Source organism: Apium graveolens, chromosome 5 (genome assembly GCF_009905375.1).
Source record: "Apium graveolens cultivar Ventura chromosome 5, ASM990537v1, whole genome shotgun sequence".
Taxonomy (NCBI): domain Eukaryota; kingdom Viridiplantae; phylum Streptophyta; class Magnoliopsida; order Apiales; family Apiaceae; genus Apium; species Apium graveolens.
In genome coordinates, this window is record NC_133651.1 from 217,823,116 (window position 1) to 217,846,769 (window position 23,654).

The 23,654-nt window shown below is 35.1% G+C and overlaps 2 protein-coding genes across 2 annotated transcripts; one reads left to right on the plus strand and one right to left on the minus strand.

The window, feature by feature from the left end:
- Nucleotides 1-619: 619 nt before the first annotated feature.
- Nucleotides 620-1,378, plus strand: LOC141660704 (protein SLOW GREEN 1, chloroplastic-like). The gene has a single exon (XM_074467693.1). The coding sequence runs from the start codon at nt 620-622 to the stop codon at nt 1,376-1,378; it is 759 nt and encodes a 252-aa protein (XP_074323794.1).
- Nucleotides 1,379-1,679: 301 nt separating this feature from the next.
- Nucleotides 1,680-13,131, minus strand: LOC141660706 (uncharacterized). The gene is made up of 15 exons (XM_074467694.1): nt 13,003-13,131; nt 12,178-12,711; nt 10,894-12,024; nt 10,379-10,703; nt 9,965-10,220; nt 9,667-9,883; nt 9,330-9,547; nt 8,505-9,029; nt 7,044-8,196; nt 6,117-6,470; nt 5,539-5,773; nt 2,421-5,236; nt 2,152-2,343; nt 1,910-2,058; nt 1,680-1,803 (listed from the first exon to the last, which is right to left on the minus strand). Exons 1-15 carry the CDS (start codon nt 13,129-13,131, stop codon nt 1,680-1,682), a joined length of 8,358 nt encoding a protein of 2,785 aa, XP_074323795.1.
- Between the last annotated feature and the right edge of the window lie 10,523 nt (nt 13,132-23,654).

Sequence of the window (23,654 nt, forward strand, 5' to 3'; positions counted from 1 at the left end):
GGTTGCGTGGCGTAATATTATTTTAATTTTCGTGAATTATAATTGGTGTGTTGTTTGATGGTATAGATGCTTAATGACCGATGTAAGATTCCAAGATATTATCATATCAAATTCATGAAGACAGTAAAAATTTTTTTGTTGTAAATATAAATATTAGTTGTGATAAATGCTAATCTAACAAAAACCGGGTACAACTCCTGCCGGCCTTATGGATTCATCAAAACTCACAAGTAGCCCCCACTAGGCGTTCAGAGCGACATGATCGATTTTTTGGTTAGTGACCCCAGTAATTTACATATTCTTATACCAAACTCGCCATCCTTTCATTTTTGTACTTTCTGGACAATGGATCTTGTAGTTTGCATATAACTGCAGCATTCCATTTCTTGAAATCTCCAAACCCCTCAACCAAAAGCCTACAATCTACAAAAGCACAAAAGTCTTCTGCAGATCTGTCAGTCCAAGAAAAATAAGAAGCTCCTTGGCAATGGCTCTCTACTCACCCTTGATCATCAAGTGCCACTCATCCCTCTTTCAAATCAAACCCATTGTCGTACCACCTCTGAATCGCAATTTTTTTATATCAAAACCATACAAAATCACCCACATTTTGCAAAGCATGAATGCCAAAACCACCTCACTAGAACCCATCATTCGAAATCTTAGGAACACCGCTATAGTGATTCTTTTTACTACCTCAATGATAGGAAAGTTCCGAACTCTGGCTGCCAGAGCTGACAACCAGCCAATTCTAACCACAGAAAGCACTAGTACTCAAGATGATGCCATTGACATGCTAAAAAAGTTAATGGACCAAAAGTTTGAATCCGGGGACTATGAGGAAAGCTTAAGATTTGCGAAAGAGCTGGTCTCAGCACAACCAGAACTTCCAGAATGGAAAATTTCATCCGCAATGATTCTGAAACAGATGGGGGAGACAAAGAAAGCTTTTAATGTTTTTGATCAAATGTTGTCTGAAAATCCGTTACAACCAGAGGCATTATTTCAAAATGCATTGTTATTAAGCTCGAATGGACAGGGAGTGGAGGCAATGAAAGGATTGGAAAATGCATTAGAGCTTGCTAAAAAAACGAATAACGATCCTGTTATAAGAGATGTAAGATTAGTCATAGCTCGACTTATGGTTGGGCAAAGAAAATTCGAAGAAGCATTGGACAGGTTTAACGAGCTTGAAAAAGAGGATCCTAACGATTGGAGGATCTATTTTAGCAAGTGTCTTTTATTTCATTGTACTGATAGAAATGCAGAAGCAGCAGAGCAATTTCAGAAGAGTGACGAACTCTTCTCCAAATCCATTCAGATTGACGGTTTCATGAGTAATTTTTATAGGAGTATTAGGAGGTCCAGGGGAACTTAAAATTCTTATATTCTAATCTTTTCTCTAGTAACAACAGCTCACAAATAAGAGGGTGTTTGCCAGAAGGTGCCCAACTAATGTAAACCAAGTGCAATTTTGTTGTGATTCAGTTTTTTTCTGTAAACTTTATCTTGACGGTTTTTACTAGGTTGCAAGTTTGTTTATCGTTAGTACTAATAGGAAAGAATTGAGTATTTTGCACAAGCTTGCTCTGTATAATTTGAATTGATTACTTACATGCAAGCCAAGGTACATACATCTGATGCGTCAACAATGAAAGGAAAAATTTGTTATGAGAAAATCACGTGTACATGCTGTGCTTTCGCATAAAAAGATTTTCCAAGAACGGCTCCATCTTCGGTCTCCTTGATTGCAGTCCTTTCGAAATCTTCACCACTGTTTGTATATTTTCCTCGCAAAGATTCCTATAAAACACAGAAAAGGATAAAATTTAAAAAAGTTGTAAATTACAGGGACAGAGAACCTTGAGCAAGTACTGTGAAGGCATTAAAGTATAACAATTTTGTAGACCTTATATCCAGTGCGTATGAGAGTTGGTTCAGCTCATCTACCATGCTCTTCGCTTCCATTAACAGGTCTTGGTCATTCTTGGACCCTATTGCCACAGGAGAGAATGCTATCGTATGAGATAAAAGATTTGAAATTTTCTCCACTTCCACCTGATACAAGAAATTATAAAACAACGATTAATCTATACTTGAAGTCTTGAACAACCTAAAAACTGACGATTATGAATAACTAAATTACGTTACCTTAATAATGGGGGCCGTGGACATAAATTGCATTAAGCTACCAGTTACTTTGTCTAGAGCTACCAGTTCAATAATCAACTCCCAGAAGAGATTATACGGCCTTCCCAAGTCACCTTCACTGTCATCTGGAGTAATAGTGTCACACATCCCTGGAAATAGTTCTGATACCAAATCATTGCTGCCAAGTTTTTTCTTGTTCAAGAATATTACGAGAATATTACGTTTGAGCATGAGCATTCCATAATATTTCCCACCAAACTCACAACTACCAGCGGGTTCTTAATTCTAACAAAAGCACGAGCAAGGGCATCAATGAAATAACTATTACTCCTCCCAACGGCTTCGCAAAATTCCCCAGGCAATTCGGACCTTATTTCCTTTCTGTCCAACAAACTAAAAAGCTTGTCAAAATGTTTTCCAGAATTTGCACAGATTAAGCACAACAGAACAATCAATCTCAAAATCAATAGGCGATAGTACTCTGAGTTGTGATTTAAGCTTCTGACCCATTGCAATGTATCATGATTATTCAGTAGCAGAAACTCAATTTGGCAGGCTATAACATTATCAACATCCCCGAATACCAATGGCATTTCCGTGGGTATTGGTGAACTGGTACTTAAATTAGCATTCCATCCCTCGTATATAAGCCATTCGACACATGCAGATTTTGTCACAAAAAAGTGACCCTGGAAGTAAGAAACCATTACGAGAAGGCGCTCCGCAAGATACAAGAAACATGATGGTGATATGGAAGCCTGTTCTGATCTCCAGTCAGCACAATTGAAGCCTTTCAGCACAGCAAAGATACAGGAAGCCAAAGGAACTCTTCCTGACACACCATCCAAGTCACTGATGCTCGACTTAGGACCAAAGCTTAAACTTCTAGCCCAATTAATTTCCTCAATTAATTCTTTCCAAAGTTGATTTCTCGCAATGCTTTCCATGATATTGTCATTCAAGTGTAAACTGTGTTTAGCCGATCCTAACATCAGTGTTACCAGGTTTCCCATCTGCTGCTCAGTTGGAGGTGTTTTCATCACAGATATAGGTTCCAAGACAGCTTCTTTTAAAGCACTAGTTACGGCTTCTCTTTCTCTCAGTGTAATCATCGCTTTTGATAATGAATTTGTACAGTCAATATGAAATACAGTGTCGTATAGATTTTCAGATGATAGCTTAATATACGAAAGCACCGTCCTATTTCCAAAATACTTGCGGTTGGGGAATTTGTGGTTTTCCAAAAATTTTGCAATTTCAAACATATGAACAAGGCATGAACTCTGACAAAAAACAGAAAGAGACGTATTCCGACAATAGGTATAAAGAAGTTTGAGGTTAACTAAAACCTCTATACCAACAGAAAATAATCCCGAACCAAGATAGTTCAGTGCAGCAGAGACAAAATCATGAATGAAAATGCTAACACAATCTCCAGTTCTACTTAATAACGTGGAATTGATCTCCTTCACCCACTTCGCTTCAGAGTTGTGAATAACATAAACATTATCTCGGTTACAAGTTTTCTTCCTCACACCAAAAAAATTCTCAACATATTCCTCCAAAGCAGAGTACCTTCCAACATGGCCGGTTTCACAGTAGAGATATTGAATTAAATCCAAAATATCATCCTTCCAGTAGTTCCACAAGAAAACCAAAGTTTCTACAGAGACCTGGTTTTGAGCAATCTTATCTTCAACGTGCTCTCTCAAATTGTTCACATATTCACCATTCCACTCATATGCTGACGGCAATAAATTCATATGTGCGTCTAAAGCTCTCCTACAAGCCAAAATTTCACTTCTAAGGCTTCTTTGCACCGGGGAGGCGTAAATGTATTGTCCCAACTCAGACAGGCTTATCTGTGCATTTGACAAAATCTTTGCCTCTGAGCACACAAACAAATAAAATTGATGAGAATGGTTTGCAGCAGATTGTTTTGCTTTATCCAGAAGCTCTTGCTTCTGAGGAAACTCTCTCAGTGGCCAGCCTCTGCTTCCTTGAGCCCAAGAAGATTCGGCAAAAACATACCAAATAATTAGCAAAGACGCTTCTTCAAAATTTCCAGCTTTTAGAAGAAGATCAGATTCCCAACGAACATCTCCTTTAAGTTCAGCAATTTTAGCAGCTTCTAGAAGGTTTCCATGTTTCTCTTCTAACAAGATAAGCTGATCAAGACAATTCAAAGTTTTCAAAAAGTTGCGCATCAAGTCAGTTGACTGAAAATCTTCAACGAATTTCATCATAGTTTCACTATCATTAAGATCATAACACCGGCGTGCACATTTTTCGAGCAAATCCTGTTCAGATTGGTCTATTTCAGAACTAGTGTTGACGAGACCCACAGGTACATTTAGTCTCCAGTGCCGAACAAACCGCAGTCCTGATTCCGGTGTTTCTTCAATAGAATTTAGTTCGGATAGAATAACAGCCTCTATACATACAAAGTTATAGAAGCTATCAGAGTGGCTCTTTGCAGTTGTCATGGCTTTTTCTAAAATATCATCCTTATTCTTTAATTGGTATGGAAGACTACGCTTGCCTCTACTTGTTCCGGTAAGGTTTGAAAATACATACCATAACATTACCAGAGACGCTTCTTGAAACACTCCACACTTTGACAGAAGATTTGCTTCAAGAAGACAATCTCCCAGCTGCTTTGCAATTCGAGCAGCATCTTGAAAATTTCCCCATTTTATTTCCAGATTTAACAGCTCTCTCTTCAATTTAAAATCATTTAGGAAATTGCGCATAGAGTCTTTTGTCTCAAAAGACTCCACATATTTCATCATTTTCTTGTAATCGTGTTGCTCGTAGTATTGTACGGCACCATTTTGACGGAGCTCTTGCAGAATCCGATTTATTTCGACATTGTATCTATCAAGAACCCCACTCTGTGTCCACTCCTGCATGTACTGCATTCCCAAGTCAAAGAGTTTTCCATAAAGGCAAGCAGATAGGCACTTCAAGTAAAATCGGCCACTGGCGTATACTTTAGCTGCTTGTCTAAAACATTTCGCCATACAGAAACACTCTCCTGCTTTCTCCAGCTGAGGCTCTGGAAGTGTATTCAAATATATGAACCCTGCAGCACAAGTAGTCAATTGTCACCATCCTAAATACTGTCCAGGCAAATTTGGTATTTTCAGTAAGTGAATTAAAAGTTGATATAAGAGAATCCTATGTGATTCTCTATACAAAAAACTGTGAGCTGCAGCTCTAATGGACCATCAATGATCAAACACAAACTTATGAACATCATTGCAATTTGCACAAGCAATCATCACAGCTGACGTTTACTACCAATTTTACTTGAAAGATAACACAAGCAAACAAATGAAACACAAAAATAATGGACAATGTACAAGGTTAAATACAAAACAATACCAGCTCTTTCAAATTCCTCCAACTCGGTAAATAATCTGGCAGCAGATTCTGCCTTCCCAATGGAATCAAAAATTTCAGCAGCCTTTTTAAGGTATTTACATGCCATTTCCGAATTTGGCTCCCTCCCACGGGCAACTGCCTGATACTGAGAAGCCTCTGCCATTTTTGCCCAAAACGTGTCCCCTGCCCTTTCAAAGGACATCATGGCCATCTCATAGTTGTTCTCATGGAAGAGCTGTTATAGATAGAATGTTTAGTTGAGTTGATGAGCAACAATATTACGCAGGATATACATTATTTTGTAGTAAACAAACTCTGAATAACTTAAACTTGCATTAGGGAGAGTTCCAAATATCAACCTTTTCATTATAATAACAGCGAACAGACAGAATAAAAATTGAGCAAAAAGTGAGAGAGAAAAAAAGGGCACTTAATATATTGATCAGAACAAAAAATATTCAGTAGTAGGCCATGATCCTGTACATTGCTGAGTTACACCCTAAAATACTAAAGATATTCAGTTAAAATTGTTTTAGAGGCATTATATATTATATAAAGATGGACTTGAAAATAGGCACCTTGATGCCGCGACACCTCCAGTCCTCCTCACTGCTCTCAACTTGCATTTCTTTAATGAATGTATCATCCATCTTCCTTACTTGAGCAACACTCAACTTCTTCCAATAGTGAAACATCGGTCCTGAAAATTCTTCACTGTTCTCGCAAATCCAGAGTCTTTGCTTAGTACGGGTAACTGCAACGTATAATTGCTTCAGTTCAGAACACAGGATACCATGTTTTTCTGGATTAAACCTTGGGAAGGATGTAAAAGAAGTAGAGCCAATCAGATTATTATCTTTCATATACTCGTAGATCACTCTCCATTCATTTTCAAACGGTGACGAGCTGAAAAAGTTGTACAGGAGTACATCCTACAAAATAATAAAAAATTTAAATTAAAGTGAATATTAAAGACTAAAATAAATTCAGTATAACAACATTATAATTAGAGCATTTTAATTACATAGGAATAGTTCCAAATGCAGGTTAATTGTATGAATACATGAAATCGAAATACTAAGCTAAAGAAGAACTTTTAACATCAATTTCAACTTTAAATATCAACATGACTTTATCGGGTTTTTAGGACATGCTAAAGCTTCAAGTACATCTTCTAAATTTAATAAATATATTTTGGATGAAAGATACATTTAACACCATATTTATTTGGGTTCATGAAAAAAGGTTTTTAAATTTGCAATAAAAATCAAAACTGTACAATCCTACAACCAGTAAACTTTTCATTTTCGCCTAAATGTAATAAGTAAATTTATTTATTCTAAGCTGCTCATACAAAAAAAAAACTAATTTCACCTGAAACTTAAGGCCCCTGAACTAGAAATGTATAAAATCATATATATATATTAAGTTAAGAAACTGCTAATACAAAAAAAACTAATTTCACCTGAAACTCGAGCCCTTTGCATTCAAAAAATAGTAAGGACCAGAGCTTTCTTCCCCACAGAGTAATAAATCTCCTTTTTTGTACAGTCATCACGAACAAGGATTACTTGTTCTGCTCCAAAAGCACTGAATTTGCCATTAACATCCCCAGTGTTTGCGAATAATATTCTCAAAGCATCTGTGCTCCCAGTTTCAACCAAAACAGGGGATTCTCCAGATATTAGGCTTGTCTCTGGGTTCAAAAAATCGATGGAATAAGGAAAAAAATGATAAATAAGGCTGATGACACTTTGAGCCAACTTCAAAACACCAGCATGAGTACGAAAATTATAATTCAATTGAAATAGGCTAGAGATTTTTCCTTTCTCATTTCTTTTGCCTGATTCATTACTTTCCTGTCCTAAAAACTCCCTGTAGAACAGATACCTTATATCCTCAAAACGAAAATTGATGCCTTTTGCAATTGTCTGGGCAGTATCGCCCGAAAAAGCAAAGCCATCATCAACATTTTTGCATATGTACTTAAATAAAGAAATTTGTCTTATGGACAGATCTTGTACTTCATCTATGAACACAAAATCCATATTGTCGCCATTATATCTTTTGTATTTAAGACGATGATGGAGATCCATCACTAAATCTGCTAGATCAAAATCACCACAAGCAACCTTTCGCTTCTCGTAATCTGTGAAAATCTTATAGACGTTGTCTCTCTTTTCCATGCTCAATGTGGATCCCCGGTTACTGGACAATGAAACATATTTTTGTTGACAAAGTGTTCCACCATCAGTTGCTTGTAAACCCCCTTTTATAACAGACATGATTTCAGTAAACACAGTTAAAGAACAAAGTTTCCTGGTGAGATCTTTGTTGAAATGAGGCCAGTACAAGGAATTGAATTTTTCGAAGGTAACCTCCTTTGTCCTGATAAAGGTTTCCAAGACAAGTGATCTTGATTTACCCATTGCACTGTGAGTAGATTTTCTGACAACAGGGAATCTATCGAAGTAGGAAACTCCAATTGTTCCATCAAGCATCATTAAGAACTTCTGAAATGTTATAATGAGGGGGTACAAATTTGGAGGAAGATCAGATAAGGAATCTGGAACCTCGCTTGAATGCATAATCTCATCAATAACATCTATCCGTTGAATCGAGTTACATTCAGGCGTAGATTCTCCACCACACACCGATCTGAAAAATTAACAAACAATTAATGACCAATATGAATAAAGTATAAGCTCAAATGAAACACTTCTAATTAGACTAATTGGAATGTAATATGTAAGCAATTAATTCTACTGTAAGGTAGATGTAAAGTTTCAACGGGATGATTGAAGAGATGCTTGTACATTCTAATCGTAATGAATAAAAGAAGAAATTCAAAATAAAAAAAACAATTACTGTAATAAGATTTCAAGAAAGAGATGCCAACCTATGAAACAATTATATTACACAATCATACAATAAACCTAGATTGTTCAGGGAAAAAGGAGTTTAACCTTCTTAATTGCGAAAACTGTTCTCTAACTGCATAACACAGCTTTGGACTAACAGTGACAAAAATCTGGCGCAGTACGTCTCCCTTATCCCCATCATAACTCTCATATCTCCATTTGTCATTTACAGAGGCATCAGTTCGTACTTCATGGTATCCTTCAGAAGCTAAATGATACAGCTGATAATTTCGAAGTAGCTTCATAGTCAGAACAGTAGTTTTACCAGTTCCTGATCTCCCAAGTATAAAGCTGCTTCTATTGAAAAGAACTATATCACGTTCTTGGTCTGTTAATTCAAATGGTATACCCAAACTTTCACCATCACAGCCTGATAGCAAATTACTGATAGCACCACATGACAGTGAGTAAAATTTCATTAAAAGCAGACTCTCCCGCACCTTGGAGTTCTCTAGGCATCTTTCATCCAAGTCCTCGGTATTAGAAGATTCCCCAGTTTCAGTATTTAAAAGACTTTTGTACTGAACAATATTGTCAGAGGCAGCCCAAGTCATAGGAACTTCTAAATCCCTATACTCCAAGATGAAAATAATAATGCTTAGAATGTGAAGATTAAATGATAAATGTAAACTATGATATTTTCACAATTGTTTAAAAGACTCTAATATGAACACAGAAATTTGAAACTAGCATTTGGTAGGCAGAGCACAAAGGTTTTGGTTCAGAATCACACACCCCTCAAAACATTTTTTGCTGCAACGAGTGATATAATCTTCAGTGTACATTTGGAATATGTGCTCCAATCTTTTAATCATCTTTGGAATATCCTGTAGAGAAAGTATCTCCCAAACCTTCAAGGTTTGTATATACCATAATTCCTTACTGATGTCAACTGAGCAAAGAATATAGTATGTCCCAATCTTATATTGCTTCAACATCTTTTTTGTAGAGTTTTCACTGCTGACAACTGAATTGACCCTTTTTGGTCTCCATCCATTGGCAAGCTTTGACAGAAAGAGGAGGACCAAATTTTGCGTCTCCATCTCTAGCTTTTTAAATGATTTTGTAAAGCTTCCACTAAACATAAGCTGTAGACAATGTTCAGTATAGAGTGAAAACTTGAGAGAACAAAAAAAACACTAGCTTATGTAGTTTTATATATAATAGATATATAATATTAATATAAAATATTTTTTCTGATAAATACCTTCCATTTGGCATTTCTGAAGAACATACTATCCGCTTTAAGCATGTCACCAAGTTGATTAAGCTCTTTCTTCACCTCCAAAATGACCATTTGCAAATCCTTGTCATCGTCAGCATTAAAAAAACACTGACGAACCTTGGCATCAAGGACCAATTGTTCCCAGTAAGAATCACTTTTAGATAGTGTTTCCTCATTTCCCAATATCCACAAACAGTGCCTGTCAACATTATCTGAAACTTCTAAGAAACTTCAAAAATTCGTGAAGATCTCCTTAAAATACCAAATTAAATAGCCATACCTTGCTCTTGTCAAGGCAACATTTATTCTCTGAGGACTTGATGTGAACCCAATTGATCCACGTTCATTGGATCTTACAGTAGAAATAATTATTATATCAGCTTCTCCGCCTTGAAAACCATCGATGGATCTGACATGCACCTTAAAATTTTCATGGTCATCATACTTCTTCCCAAGTCTTCGTTGAACTTCAGACACTTGAGCAGAATAGGGGGAGATAACTCCAATTGTAACCTTTACTTTGGATGCTTCGCATGCTGTACGTTGTAAAATACGGATTTAGAAAAAATGTTCGCTATAGCTAGTTATTACAAACAGAAAAAGTATAATCCTCCAGTAGGGTTAAATTTTGTGCTACTCAATTTAATTACATTTAAACAACTACATATGCTAATAAATAACTCCCTTAATATACCTCTGTACAGAAGCTGAATTATTTTAAGCAGGACAGCTATTTCTAGCATGTTTTTCAAGCTATGCCCGTCGGAATTATCCTCCCTGCCACAAGAAATATTCAAAAAGGAATAGGTGCCAAACATTGGACCAGGTATGTAACGCTTCTCATAGATGTTACTTATAACAATTTCTGCATCCATTATTCGATTCTGATAAAATTTTGCATTTGGAAATCTACTTATACTGGGATGCATTCGGTATTGAATGTCAAGGAGGTTTCTGGAAACACCAAGGGCACTTAATCTCTGGAACAAGCTTCGGCCGATGCCAGCTTCAGCAGAAACCTAACATAGATAGCAAATGGATTAGGTAATTTACTCTAAAATAGAGATATATATATATGTTACTTTCATTGATATTACACTAATGGACTTATTCTATAAATTAAATATATCTATACATTTTTCTAGAATACTGGACTCAAGTTAAAAAAAAAATTATCTTATTGCAATTCTTAGAAACAACTTTCTCTACCTTGCTACTGACAAATGCTGGCAGCTGGCATTCATCGCCAAAGAGAACAGCATGATTTATTCTGGGGACTTGGAGAGGGATCAACAGTTCACACTCCTTTAATTGGGCAGCTTCATCAATAACTAACAACTTCGTGGGATAAATTGTAACAGAATGAAGCTTATATGAAGTCGAAGCTGTACAAAATATTAAAGAGGCCATTCTGTAGCAGAATTCTTCTATGGAGTCTTTATTACATTTCGGTAGGTGAAGTCCATCAAGTGCATTCATAAGGGTTCTCAAGAACCGGATACATTCTCTTCGAACATGCAAGAATTGTAATATATTTGTGTCAATGTGGGTTGGGGATTCAGAGTTTCCTTCAAGTAAACATGCGTCCTTTAATTCTTCACCAATCAGGTTCGTTTGAAACAAAAAAGATTCAAGCGAATCAAGCAAAGTCATTAGCGCTGCCATGTCTTCAAAATTGTGTTTTCCGATAAAAGTTTTAGGAAAATGAGTATAGATAGTAGAGATACAATTCCTTATTGACGATGCTGCTGCAATGAAACTGTCTCTAATGAAATTCAAAAATGAGTCGGGGTGATTCACATATTCGTGACCATGTTTTACACTTTTTTTATCACAGTAGTTTTTGTACTTGGAAACACAATCTTCAAGTAACTCAATCATGGCAGTGATGCAATGCCTCCAGCCGGTCTCTTCTGCCAAAAATTCGAAAAGCTTTCCTACACGGTAATTTAAGCATATCTCTTCATTAACATAAGCCTTTTGATCTACATTACCATATAGAAGCATATCGCCTAAACCACACAAAAAAGTACAATCATCTTTCGCCAGTTTAATAACTCGCGAGGCTACTTCCCAGATCGCCACATTTGTAGGACAGCACATTAAAGTCCTGCATTTTAATCGTAAGAGGCTCCAGAGCATCACAGTGAGAGTTCTAGTCTTCCCTGTACCTGGCGGTCCCCAGACAAGTTCCAATGACGACCTGTGATCACACTGAATCTTAAAAATACATTCTACAATGGCCTCCCGTTGGGACTTGTTCAAGGACAATGGTAAACATATCTTATCTTCCAATATTTTCTTCATTTCAGGGGGACACAATTTGCAGCATTCTTTTACCTGTTTTTGGTACTCAAAAGTGTAAGAATACTCATTTTAATAAAAATAAAATTAAACAAGAGGGCCATTAGCCCATTAAATGACAAAATATTAACTAATTAACATGTTAATAGTTAAAAAATTTAAGAGAGAAGTAATATTAACATGTCATACCATTGACTTGTTTCCCAGACATTCCTTGATCACATCAAGGTTCTGATTCAACCTCAACACCTTCCATATTCTATTATTTGTTGTCACGTTTGTCACAAAAACTGCATATAACGATTTCTTCATCACATCTTGTTCCCACACAAGTTCTTTCGACGTTCTAACTTCAAAATGTGGAGACATATGATTATACCCCAACACTCTAGTAACATATCCTGCATTCCAACTCCTCCCCAGGCTTTTTATATCAAGATATTGTCCGGGTGTAGCTTCAGTAAACGCTATAATATCTCCTGGTTTGGTCATGTAAGGCTCTTTTTCGACACTATCTGAATTATGTTTCCAATTTTCCACAAAAATGTCATAGTGTGGCTTAAACTGCTTGGACTGTTGCAATAAAATCACCTTACTACAAGGTGCAAAGGAAATTGATCCCATTTTCGAACAAATGTCAGACCTAACTTCTTCGAGAAGTGGATAAACAAATGAACTCCGATAATGTTCAACCGACTCAAACGAGTTGGGAATTTTTCCTACCTACAGACAGATTGAAAACATAAAGAAGATTACATATATAAGCACATGAAGAATAACAGATACAAATCCAATAAGTACAATGCTATAAGCTCAGACTTTGTTACAAACAAACTCATCAGATGACACATAACTTGTTAATTTCCTTCATCTATGAACCTGACTTGTAGTGAATACTCGAAAGATACAGCAAATGATATTTGATAACACAAATTAGAAAATTCTCCATATAGTTAATTTGGAGATTAGAAGCAGGTTAAAAAAGGTTAATATATAAAATAAAGAAAAACTTACCTTTTCTTTGTAAAAGTCCCCATTACAAATGTCATCAAATGACCATGAGAAAATAACATTAGCCAAGTTCTTTTCGTTGACAAGTAATGCATGTTTCTTACTTGAAGCTTCTTCCCCCTTTTCTTCCATTCTCCTTCTAAGAAGATCTTATTTGTTTCTCTATATCTTATATATAATAACCGAAGGTATAAGAATGTGTGTGTTTTTTTGAAGAGATATAGAAGCATGCATATACAGAAAATTAGTATCAAGGTAGATCAAGAGACAAAATATTTAGAAGGACACAAATAGGGAAGTGATACTTCCTTTCCTAGTGAGAAGTGAGAAGCCAAGCAACTTTTTATCTTCTTTAACTCTTCAACTCATAATTTAATTTTAAGATGGTCGAAAAAAATACGTACTACCCAAACGTGGTTCAAAAATGGGGGTAAAAGATCGATCGGTCGTGTTAAATGTTTATTTTACAAATACAAAATAGAAGACTTCTAGGCTTATGATTTTTTCCTTCTAAAAGTAACGAGTTGAAATGCATCTCTTTTTTTGTCGGGGAAATGCATCTTCTTTTTTTGTTTTAGTTCAAAACGGATAACGATACATGAATAATAATATTATAAGATCAAGGAAGGGTTCTTTCTTCCTTTCACTTATATATTTTAAAATTTTAGAATGACTGTTTATTTAATATGATATCAGAGTTTAAGTCGGTAGAGACTCATGTTCGGCTTTCTACCTCCCTAATATTTTTCATAATTTAACATGTACAGGAAATATAAATTATTTCTCCAAAGATAAGCGTTCGTGTTTTATTTTTCAATCCATAAATGGCTCCGGAGTAAGGGAGAGGGTTATAATATTAATATAATATCCTGAAAAAGATCTTTCTCTAAGACCTTGAAATTTAATAGTGACAGATTCCTTAATATAAAATAATAGAATTACATGATCTAATTCCCTAAAATGTTTTACTAACCATTGCTACATAGTTTCAAAAAAAAGTGTTCCAAAATAAAAGATGGCCTGATTTAATTAATGACAAGTGTATACATAAAGGGGTCCATACTATTAATGAGTGAATAATTAATAATATCAGAATAGTTAATTATTTTGAAACCATTTTTTGAAACCTAACATTTTTTTATAATTGTCACCAGATTGTTTTCCAAACGATATATCACCTAGTATGGATGAAGGTCGAAAATATTGATGGGTTTAAATTAGAAGTTCTGCAAATCAACATACTGCTTTTACTAATATCAATGTTGTAAAAAACGCTAGACGGATCAGGGCGGTTGGGATACCGCCTAGCGTTTAATTGGTCAGGCGGAGATTAATCAGAATGATTAATCGGATCGTTAATCGGCTGTATTTAAATATTACTATTTATTTAATAAAAAATTTATATTAATGTTATTAACATTAATTATATTATATCAAATTGTCCAACAAAATTTGAAATTTTATTGTTTTGAAGAATGAATATTATTTTTAGATATCAATTATATATGATAAAAAACATTAAAATGAATTAAAAAAAGATGAACAAAAATTTACATGAAAAAACTATGAATCTACGTATCTATATTGTGAGTGTGAAAAGAATAAATTAATTTAAAATATCCACCAACTACCTTACTCGTACAAGATAATTGGTTATAGGAGTAAGATAGGAGTAAGACTGTAAGAGTAATTGTTTGTCTTGGTATTCGTGTTTTTGCCTTTGTATCTATTGTTATTTCTACATGGCTACTTTCTCGTCACACTCATCGGAAAATACCGTCGGAGAAGAACACAATCACAGAAAGCAAAACGACCTTCGTCTTCATATTAGGCGATTAAGTTGGTTTCGCCGCCTTTGACCGGTTCAGCCGCCGAAGACCGATTTTGACCCGTTTATGCCATAAAACGCCTGAGCAGCCGATTACCTTCAAATCGCACTGGTGAGGGCTCGCCTAGCGCCTACGCGCCGCCTAGGCGGCCGCCCAGACCGTCTTTTAGAACACTGACTAATATAAAATTAATGTGTTTTGTAAGGTAAAAATTGATTTTTGGGATTTCTATTTCATGATGAATCAAATTCAGCAATTAATTTTTTTCCAAAATGTTAAGCAATAAAATTTAACAAATATTTTGTTTTGCATGCATCTTGTAGAGGATAAAGAAAATCATTCAATAAAAATGAAAATGGAGAAATATTGACATGAATATAAATATATAATGTCTTTATCGGGTATAGTTTTTATCAAATTTACTGTAATTGTTTGCAAATTATTTTGTTTATTTTTTTTATCGTAGATAACCCGTAGTCGCTACCCTTCGGGTGCACACTGGTTAAAACCTACGGGCTCAAACAATAGCCTGCAAACCACGTGAACCAAGGTAAACCGCATTTAAGCGACAGACTCCGGCATATGAGGCATAATCATAAATTCTCCTCCCGTGGAATTCGAACCTGTGACCAAGAGGATAGTTATCCCCTCTTTAACCAACTGAGCCAACCCTTGCGGGAATTATTTTATTTTGTTTGTTGAACAAGTATAATGAAGAAAAAGATGCACTTTGGGATATCAGCCGCTTTAATGATAATACTTTATGAATTAGCACTTGCAATTAATACCGTATTTAACTTTTAATTTAAATTTGTGTATCGTCAAACACCAACTAACAACGTTAATAAAACATATGATAATAAAAATAAATAAATTAGGGGTTTTATTATTTTAATAAGGAGATAATAAATTTTTAGGGTTTGTGTTCTTTGATTGTGTTATTGATATCCAAGTCATGGGTATATGTAGTCAAATTCAATCATTAAGCACCGGCTATCCAGTTCTATCGTCAATTCATAAGTTCGATTATGTTTCGAAATATTTGAATTTATACAAATTTTCTTCGATTTAGGTTATTTTGTGTTAGTAATTTTTAGTTATGTGTAACTCTATGAACGAATTTTTTGTCGGATTGTGAGTCGATATATATAAAATTTGTGATCGTTTGATTGCTAGTTTGTATACTGAGTTTTGTTGAGCTATTGTTCGGCTTTGATGTTGCCTGAATTTTTTTGTCACATTTGTATTCTCTTCTTTGTCGGAGATGACGAATCAATGGACATTTGTTGTTGATAATGATATCATCGATTTTGGTAGATTTAACCAAATCAAACCAAAAGTACTCAATATAACCTGGTTAGAATGATGTCTGGTGAGGGTAAGATAGATGCAACTTTACCACTATCCTAAAATTAGGGAGACTGTATTCGTGAACACCCCCAGCTTGGTGCATAGTATATAAAATAGTGTGTATGATAATTTAGAGATAATACCTTAAACTGTGATTTCACTTGACTTACTGTTAGATATTGAATGCTATGAAATATAACATAGAGGAGGGGGGTGAATGTGTTTCTTGGATTTTTCTTTGTTTTAAACTTTATGGAATATAATTTGAAGGAAGCAGTTTTAGAAATATAGATATTATGTTTAGCGGAATGAACACAAACACAATATATCAAAAACTCACTTAATTATATTAATCAAGTTTGTCTTGCTACAAATTTGTGTTCTTAAGAAAATAAGAACTCAGCTTCTATCTTGAGAGAATACAAGAAAATCTAGATCTGTTTGTTACTAGTGAACTAAGGACCCGTGCATGCTTTATGGACTAGCAACACGGGTTCACAAGACTTGCACTAAAATGTACTTATCCATTTTCTAAAGCAACCTTTTCTATTTCCATTTTTGGCTTAGCAAATATGTGCAGAATCTAGAAGGTCTGTGACCACCATTTGTCCACTTAATCTTGGCCCTTGATATTGTATTATTCAAGCTGCTTTGTAAACTTTCCAATTCATTGAATGAATTATTTGTTGACTGATAATCTTGAATCTTGAACTTGTCTGTATTTTGAATTTGAGATAATATATCGAGATCTCCAATTTGTTCTATAGAGAAGTGACATATCTATAAGTATAATAACTTATCGATGTCTCTGAGTTCTCTATAAATATACTTGACTTGTCGAGGTCTCGTTCCTTGCATGTAAAATGACTTGTCGATATGTCTGAGATCTCTACATGTAGAAATGACTTGTCGATATATCTGAGATCTTTATATGAGAAATTGACTTGTCGATATCTCCAATTCTTCACATCTTCATTTGACTTATTGATATATCTGAGATCTCTACATGCAGAAATGACTTGTCGATATCTCGAGTTCTTCACATATTCATTTGACTTGTCGATATCTCTGAGAATTCTCTATAAGCCATTTTGGACTTCTCTACAAGTCATTTTGGACTTCTCGAATGACTTCTCGATGTAACTTGATCTGTGACTTGTTGATATCTTGACTTAGAATATTTTTCATAGAACAAATTTATTCAATTCCATGCTTCTACATCTTTTCTCTCAGATGTAATCATGACTTGATCTTCTTCCAGAATTTATTCCTTAGCTGAAACTGTTCACAGAAAAATCCCCAGTCTAATCTACTAGCCATTTTTACAGACTCAAGAAATACAATACAAAATACAGATATAGATTACCATACAAATTAATCTTAGGGTTGTCAATGTGACTTAGTCTTGTTATTATACAGGCATGTCTTGCACAACAATTTCCCTCAATTTGTGAGATGATTGCTTATCATAAATTCATGTCTGATAACAAGACTAACCCCCAAGCTAAAATCAAATAGATAAACAATGACAGATTGACAAATACAAACTTTTATACATTGAGTAATTACATCAGTTCAAAGCTACAGTCATCAAGTGAATTTTCATAACTAGCTTCTTTCCTAATGAGGTCTCTAAGATTTACTAGCACTTGAAGTTCTTCAATAATTTATGTCCCTCTTAAGGCTTCCACTAGTTTAAGCTATTCATCCAATGAGTAATTGTTGAGATAATTGAACCTGAACCTAAAAAATCTGCCAATTTGAATATTCAGAAAGTGTCCATCTTTTGAGATTCTACTCATCCCCCTGCCTTGATCTCATTTGATCTATGTTCAAACATTTCAATCTCCTTGGCATACTGCCTTTCCCTTTCCTCCCTCTCAGCCTTTATTCTTGCATGCCTTTCATTCCTTTCTCTCAACCTTTCAGACATCACAGCCTTCCACATTCTTGTACTTGAATCCCTTGCATTCATCAAACTAATCACCCTCATCAATTCTACAATAGAAGTATTTTCAATAACATCTCTATTCAGCAAGATAAATGAGCCATCCTTGTAATGACTTCACTCAAAGAGACAACCAAACTCTCACTATCTCTTCAGCTTGTGGTTGGAGATACTCTTCATCTGTTATGCTCCTTGAGATTGGTAGAAAATCTTCTTGATTAAAATAATTCCAGATAACTCCATTTTTTGCTGTGATTTTTCTTGGTTTTCTTCCGGTAGTTTTGAAATGAGTTTTGGTTGGTTGTTTGAATGAATGAGGTTTTTATATTTTCTTTAATGTGACTTGGCTGGCTTTGATAGGTATCTTGAGTAAAGACTTTGAAGTTTATTTGAATAGGTACTTGGGTTTTTGAGGTTGGATTGGTTGAGTGCTTGTTTGACTTGTCTTGGAGGTCTGAGTTGGTTGGATTTGTGAAACTTTTATTTTCTAGACATTTTGCTTCTTTGTTTCCCCTTCTTCATCTCTCTTCTTTTTCTTCTTTCCATCAGCTTTCTTCTCTTATTTTTCCTTTTTCTTCTCATACACCTTGCTGCCTGTTGCTTTAGAAGACTGACTTGGATTGAGCCAGAAGATTTTTGTTCATCCTTCTTCTGCTCATCATCATCCAAGTCATAATTAGTGTAAATTTGAGTTTTAGGCAACATGTTATCAAAATTCCTCAAATATCTCCCCAAGATCTTGATAATTTCTTTATCTTATACAGTCTTGATCTTCTTAGTTTTTAAGTCAGTCTCTAGGGTCATTATCAGCCTCAAGTTCCCCATGACATAGTGATTTGGAATCATGAAATATTTGCATCTTTTGGTTGATGAACAGATGAAGGTCACTCTCTTGCTAGGTTGAAGATATGCTACTGGAAAAGCAGCTACTTGAGCCTTCTTGAGTTCATTTAGCAAGAGAGTGTCCTCTGGAATCACCCTGTTAACCTTGTTCATTAGGATGTCCAGCTCAGATGCTCTTCTAGATTGGAGATAGGTAAGTGACACCTGCATACATCTATCCACACCTGAGTTATTTATATTTGCAACAATCCTCTTCTCTTGGAGGTTCCCTTTTATCATCATTATCACCCTTAGAAAATTGATATTTATGTCCAAAGCTTTTTTTAGGTGAAGAAGTTATTGGTTAAAGAAACTCTGAGAGCCCTGAGCAATTCATCAAATTCTTTGTCCAAGCAGGGTCCCTCAACTGCTTTCTGTAGTCTTTCTACCCCAACATTATCTTAACTTGTTTGAACTGTGGCATGGCTGGATGATTTTAGCAGTCTAGCTTCTATCTCCCCCTTAGTCTTGGTAAGATTATAGGATTAGGAAGTTCAAGTCTAACTGCTTCTGGAAATGCTGGAAGATGAATGTTTAAAGCTCCTATAATAGCTCCCAAAGATACAAAATTTTGCATTTGAAGGTGTTTGTAGGAGTCTATTAGGGACTTGATATCCTGCTTTTGACTGTGCACCAAAGATGTCAATATGGAGACTTGAGTTGACAAAGAGTCATTTGAAGACTGTAGAGTTGAGATTTGAGCTTGCAAGTTTTGGATTTGTAGGTTGGTTGATGTAGACATAGGTTGTTGTGAACTTGATGTTGCCAAACGACCAACAAAAATTTGTACAACATTCCTGACCTCCTCTATGACCAAGGCTAAAGGTTCAAATCTCTCTTTGTAAAGTTAATCAAGCTTGACCTTTGAGTCATTATTCTGAGTGATTTGTTTCTGGATCTCTTCATGCAAAGCTTTGAAAGACTCTCTCAACTTAGACACACTTTCTTCCACCGGAGTTAGAGAGAGGGCTTGAAACCTATCAGAAAATATGTTGAACTTGGTCTTTATATCTTGAAAAGTTGGCATCAGATCATCAATCCTATCATAACCACCTTCCTTACTAAATTTTGATGCTTACCCCGTGTGTTTTCCATAGCTCTTCCAATGTGATGAAAGGCCTTCAATTGTGCTTTGTACACCTCTGTCACAATATTATATACTTTTGGGGAGTGAGGACCTTATCATTGCTTCCAAAAATGGTAACATATTCTTCTCTAAACTTTGCTAAGGCCTCCTCCATAGTTGTGTTAAAGTCCTTGGAGAGCCATGCATCCACACCATGTGCTTCATCTGTAATTTTCTCCCGTTGTTCTTCAACATTCTCCTTGTAAGAAAGTAATATTGCTTGATAGTCTTGGTTTGACATATCTGTAGTGAGGAGTTGTTGGGTGATATTAGCTAGGTCTGAAAGTTTTTCAACCAAAAGATCATTAATAGTTGTTGGTAGGGCTTAAACATCTTGCATCCATTGAGCTATTAGGTGTGAGGGTTGAGAGTTGGTGTTTGAGGTAGAAGGTTGGTCAGTTGTGTTTGACGTGTTTGGGATAAGTGTTTGGTGAGATGTGTTTGAGGTAGAGGGTATGGAGGTAGAAACTGTTAGTTCGTATCCTAGAGACACCACTATAATGTTTAAGTATAAGACATTCTGATTATTAATCTTTATGTTCAATCGATTATTCCTTTTATAATTTATTATGTCTTAATTTACTACGATATAAATGTTGGATTAATAAATATCCTTGGAATATGAAATAAATTATATATCTTTACGTACGTGACTTAGAAATGAGATTATGAGAATAGTATCAATATTCCTAAAGGTCCCTAGTCGAGCATTATTATTAAGGGATAATAATAATGCATTAAGACTGGTGTGTTTGTTGACTGATGATCACATCCCAATGATCATAGGTATAGTGATAATAAATTCAAAAATACGGGAAGATGTAAAGGCACATGGTGATGGACATAGCCAATATGAGATTCTACATGTCTGTTGTGTCATAAGTACTTCTCACTGTGATAATGATGTAATGGTCCTTAGACTTGAAATCATTATATTTTTATATGAGAATTAATGTACTTTGATTACATTAAAAGTTACCTTTGACCAGGTAATAATAAAAGTGTATTTCATATATATTATGAATCGTATCAGAAATGTGAATGATCTAGAAAGGATTTAACCCTCCTAATTTTAGGAATGATATTATTGGCCTCTTGTGTGAGCTAGACTATGAAATGGGTGCCTACGCTCAAATGTTGATTTGATACGATAGTCTACTTATTGATCAAAGAAACCTGGATTATACTATGATGAGGATGACACATTACATGCCTCTAGTATAATCTATAATATGTGGTTAAATGGATTATATTACATTGTACATTAATCACGAAAGGTTTAATCGAATCACCGATTTAATTATTATTACTTGGAAAGAAATGATGTATTACTAAATGCCGCTCATTGTTTATAATTTTAATATGAGATATTAAAATTATTGCCAACGTAATAATAACCTACAGGGTCACACACAAAAAATGCTTGAAGGAAAAATAATTTAAATTATGATTTTAAATTAAATAAGTAATTTATTTTATTTATGATATTAATTAAGTATGACTTAATTAAATAAATAAATAAAATAGAGAAATTACTTAAACTAATTCCGAAATAAGTAATTAATTAATTAATCCTGACTTAATTAAATAATAAATTGGGATTTAGAATTAGTATTAATTATAATTAGTTAATAATTAGAAAAATCATTATTTTCTTTATATAAACTCTTTGACGGCTGATTTATATATAAGGATACATGGTTTAGAAAACCCTATCCATTCAAGGAGAAAGAGGGAGAGAGGTAGAGATGGAGTTTTTGGGTGCTGGTACACATCAATCCTTAAGAAAAGCGTTCACGTGGATACCGTAGAGTGTAGATCGCGAGAGCGGGATATATGGTGATTCAACAAGGTTTGGAATTCCATTAATCCTCCATTAATGAACTCTTAAAGCTTCATTAAGGTAAAGATTCTTACTATGAATTAAATATCTATTTTCGCATGGATCCTGCATAGGGTTTCGATTTTATTCTGGTTTTAATTTAATTTTACATAGTTTCCATTGCGTTTATATGCTCGAAACCCTTCAAAAACATCACATGTGAAAGAAGTCACAGTTATACTCACAGTTGAAATTGTGGTTGTGACAATGTGTTGTTCACCAATAATGGGAATTTTCATTTAAATTGGAGGGGATTTGACCAGGTTACTGTCATGTATCATGTTCTCAAACCCTTGTTCTTTTTGCAAAGAACTGACACTTGAATATGCTATACTTTCCTCCCCAATAGCTGGATCATTGGCAATTTTACTCTCATCTTCAATTGAAAAAATAATTTCAGCTAGGATTTTGAGGGGAGTTGTCCCTACTTGAGGAACCTCCAATTGAATTAGAGAGGATTTAGATATCTCCCCCTCAGGAGTACTACCCTCAAACCTATTAATCTGTGAAGATTGTTTGGCACATGAAGGTGCTTGAGTAACAGTCGCAGGGTCTTCAATTAACTGATGAAACCCCTGTGTTTGTGTTGGTGTCATCAAGGTCTATCCCAGCTTATAGCCTCTCACCAACTAAATGTGGTTCCTGGGTGGTGAGCACAGTTTCTTGAACTGTGTTACTTGATTTTGGCAAAACTTGAGATGAGGATTCAAGTTTTTCATTGCAGGCAGAATAAATTTGTGAAATAAGATTTGTTAAATTAGAATTGAGTGTTGGAAACTCCCCCTGAGTAAGTAAGGGAGTTTCAAGTGATGTTCCATCTTTATGTGTGCCAAACAAATTTCTCCTTTCACCAACTTGAGAGTGCTCAAGTTGGGGCGCAGACTCTTTACAAATTACATTTAGGAGAATTCTTGATTCAATAGAGACACCCTATTGAGAGGATGCCCGAGAGTCTGTTGATTCCCTCTTTTGCAACTGCATCCTTATGGGAATATGCAGAGGTGGTTTCTTAAGCGGTCAACTCAATTTTCTTTTTCATCTGTGGCTTTCTGACCAGGTTAGACTGTAGTTGTGTTTTCTCACCACTCTCAGCAATTACAGTCAAGGTGCATTCTTTCTCTTCTTTTTACTCACTTCATCCTGTTGGGAGGATGAAGTGGTTGGTTTCCTAATATCTAATGGTAATAAAGAAGGGATCTCAATTGTGGAAGGCTCCTGTTTGTTTTCCTGTGTTTGTACTTCCACAGGTACAGGAGCCAAAACTGTACTAGATATGGCACTAGACCTCATGTCAGGTATAGGGTATAGGTAGAATCTAAATCTCTCTAACATAAAGTTAGTGATTTTTAGACCTATGTATACCTTATTCTTTGTAATTAGTGAACCAAATAATATCTTGGACACTTGTTTATAATTGCTATTTTAGTCCTATAAATACCATTAAGTAAATGTATGTCTGCAACTTTATGATTTAAAGTAGACATAATAAACCTAGGAAAAAAAATTCCTTACCTCTGTTGGTTAATGGCATTGTGAGCCTAGTGCTGAGTTCTCCGGGAATCAATAGCTCCACATTAATGTGCCTGTTGTGAGCCATGGAGAACACCGGCATTTTGGACCACACTAGGTCAATTGAGA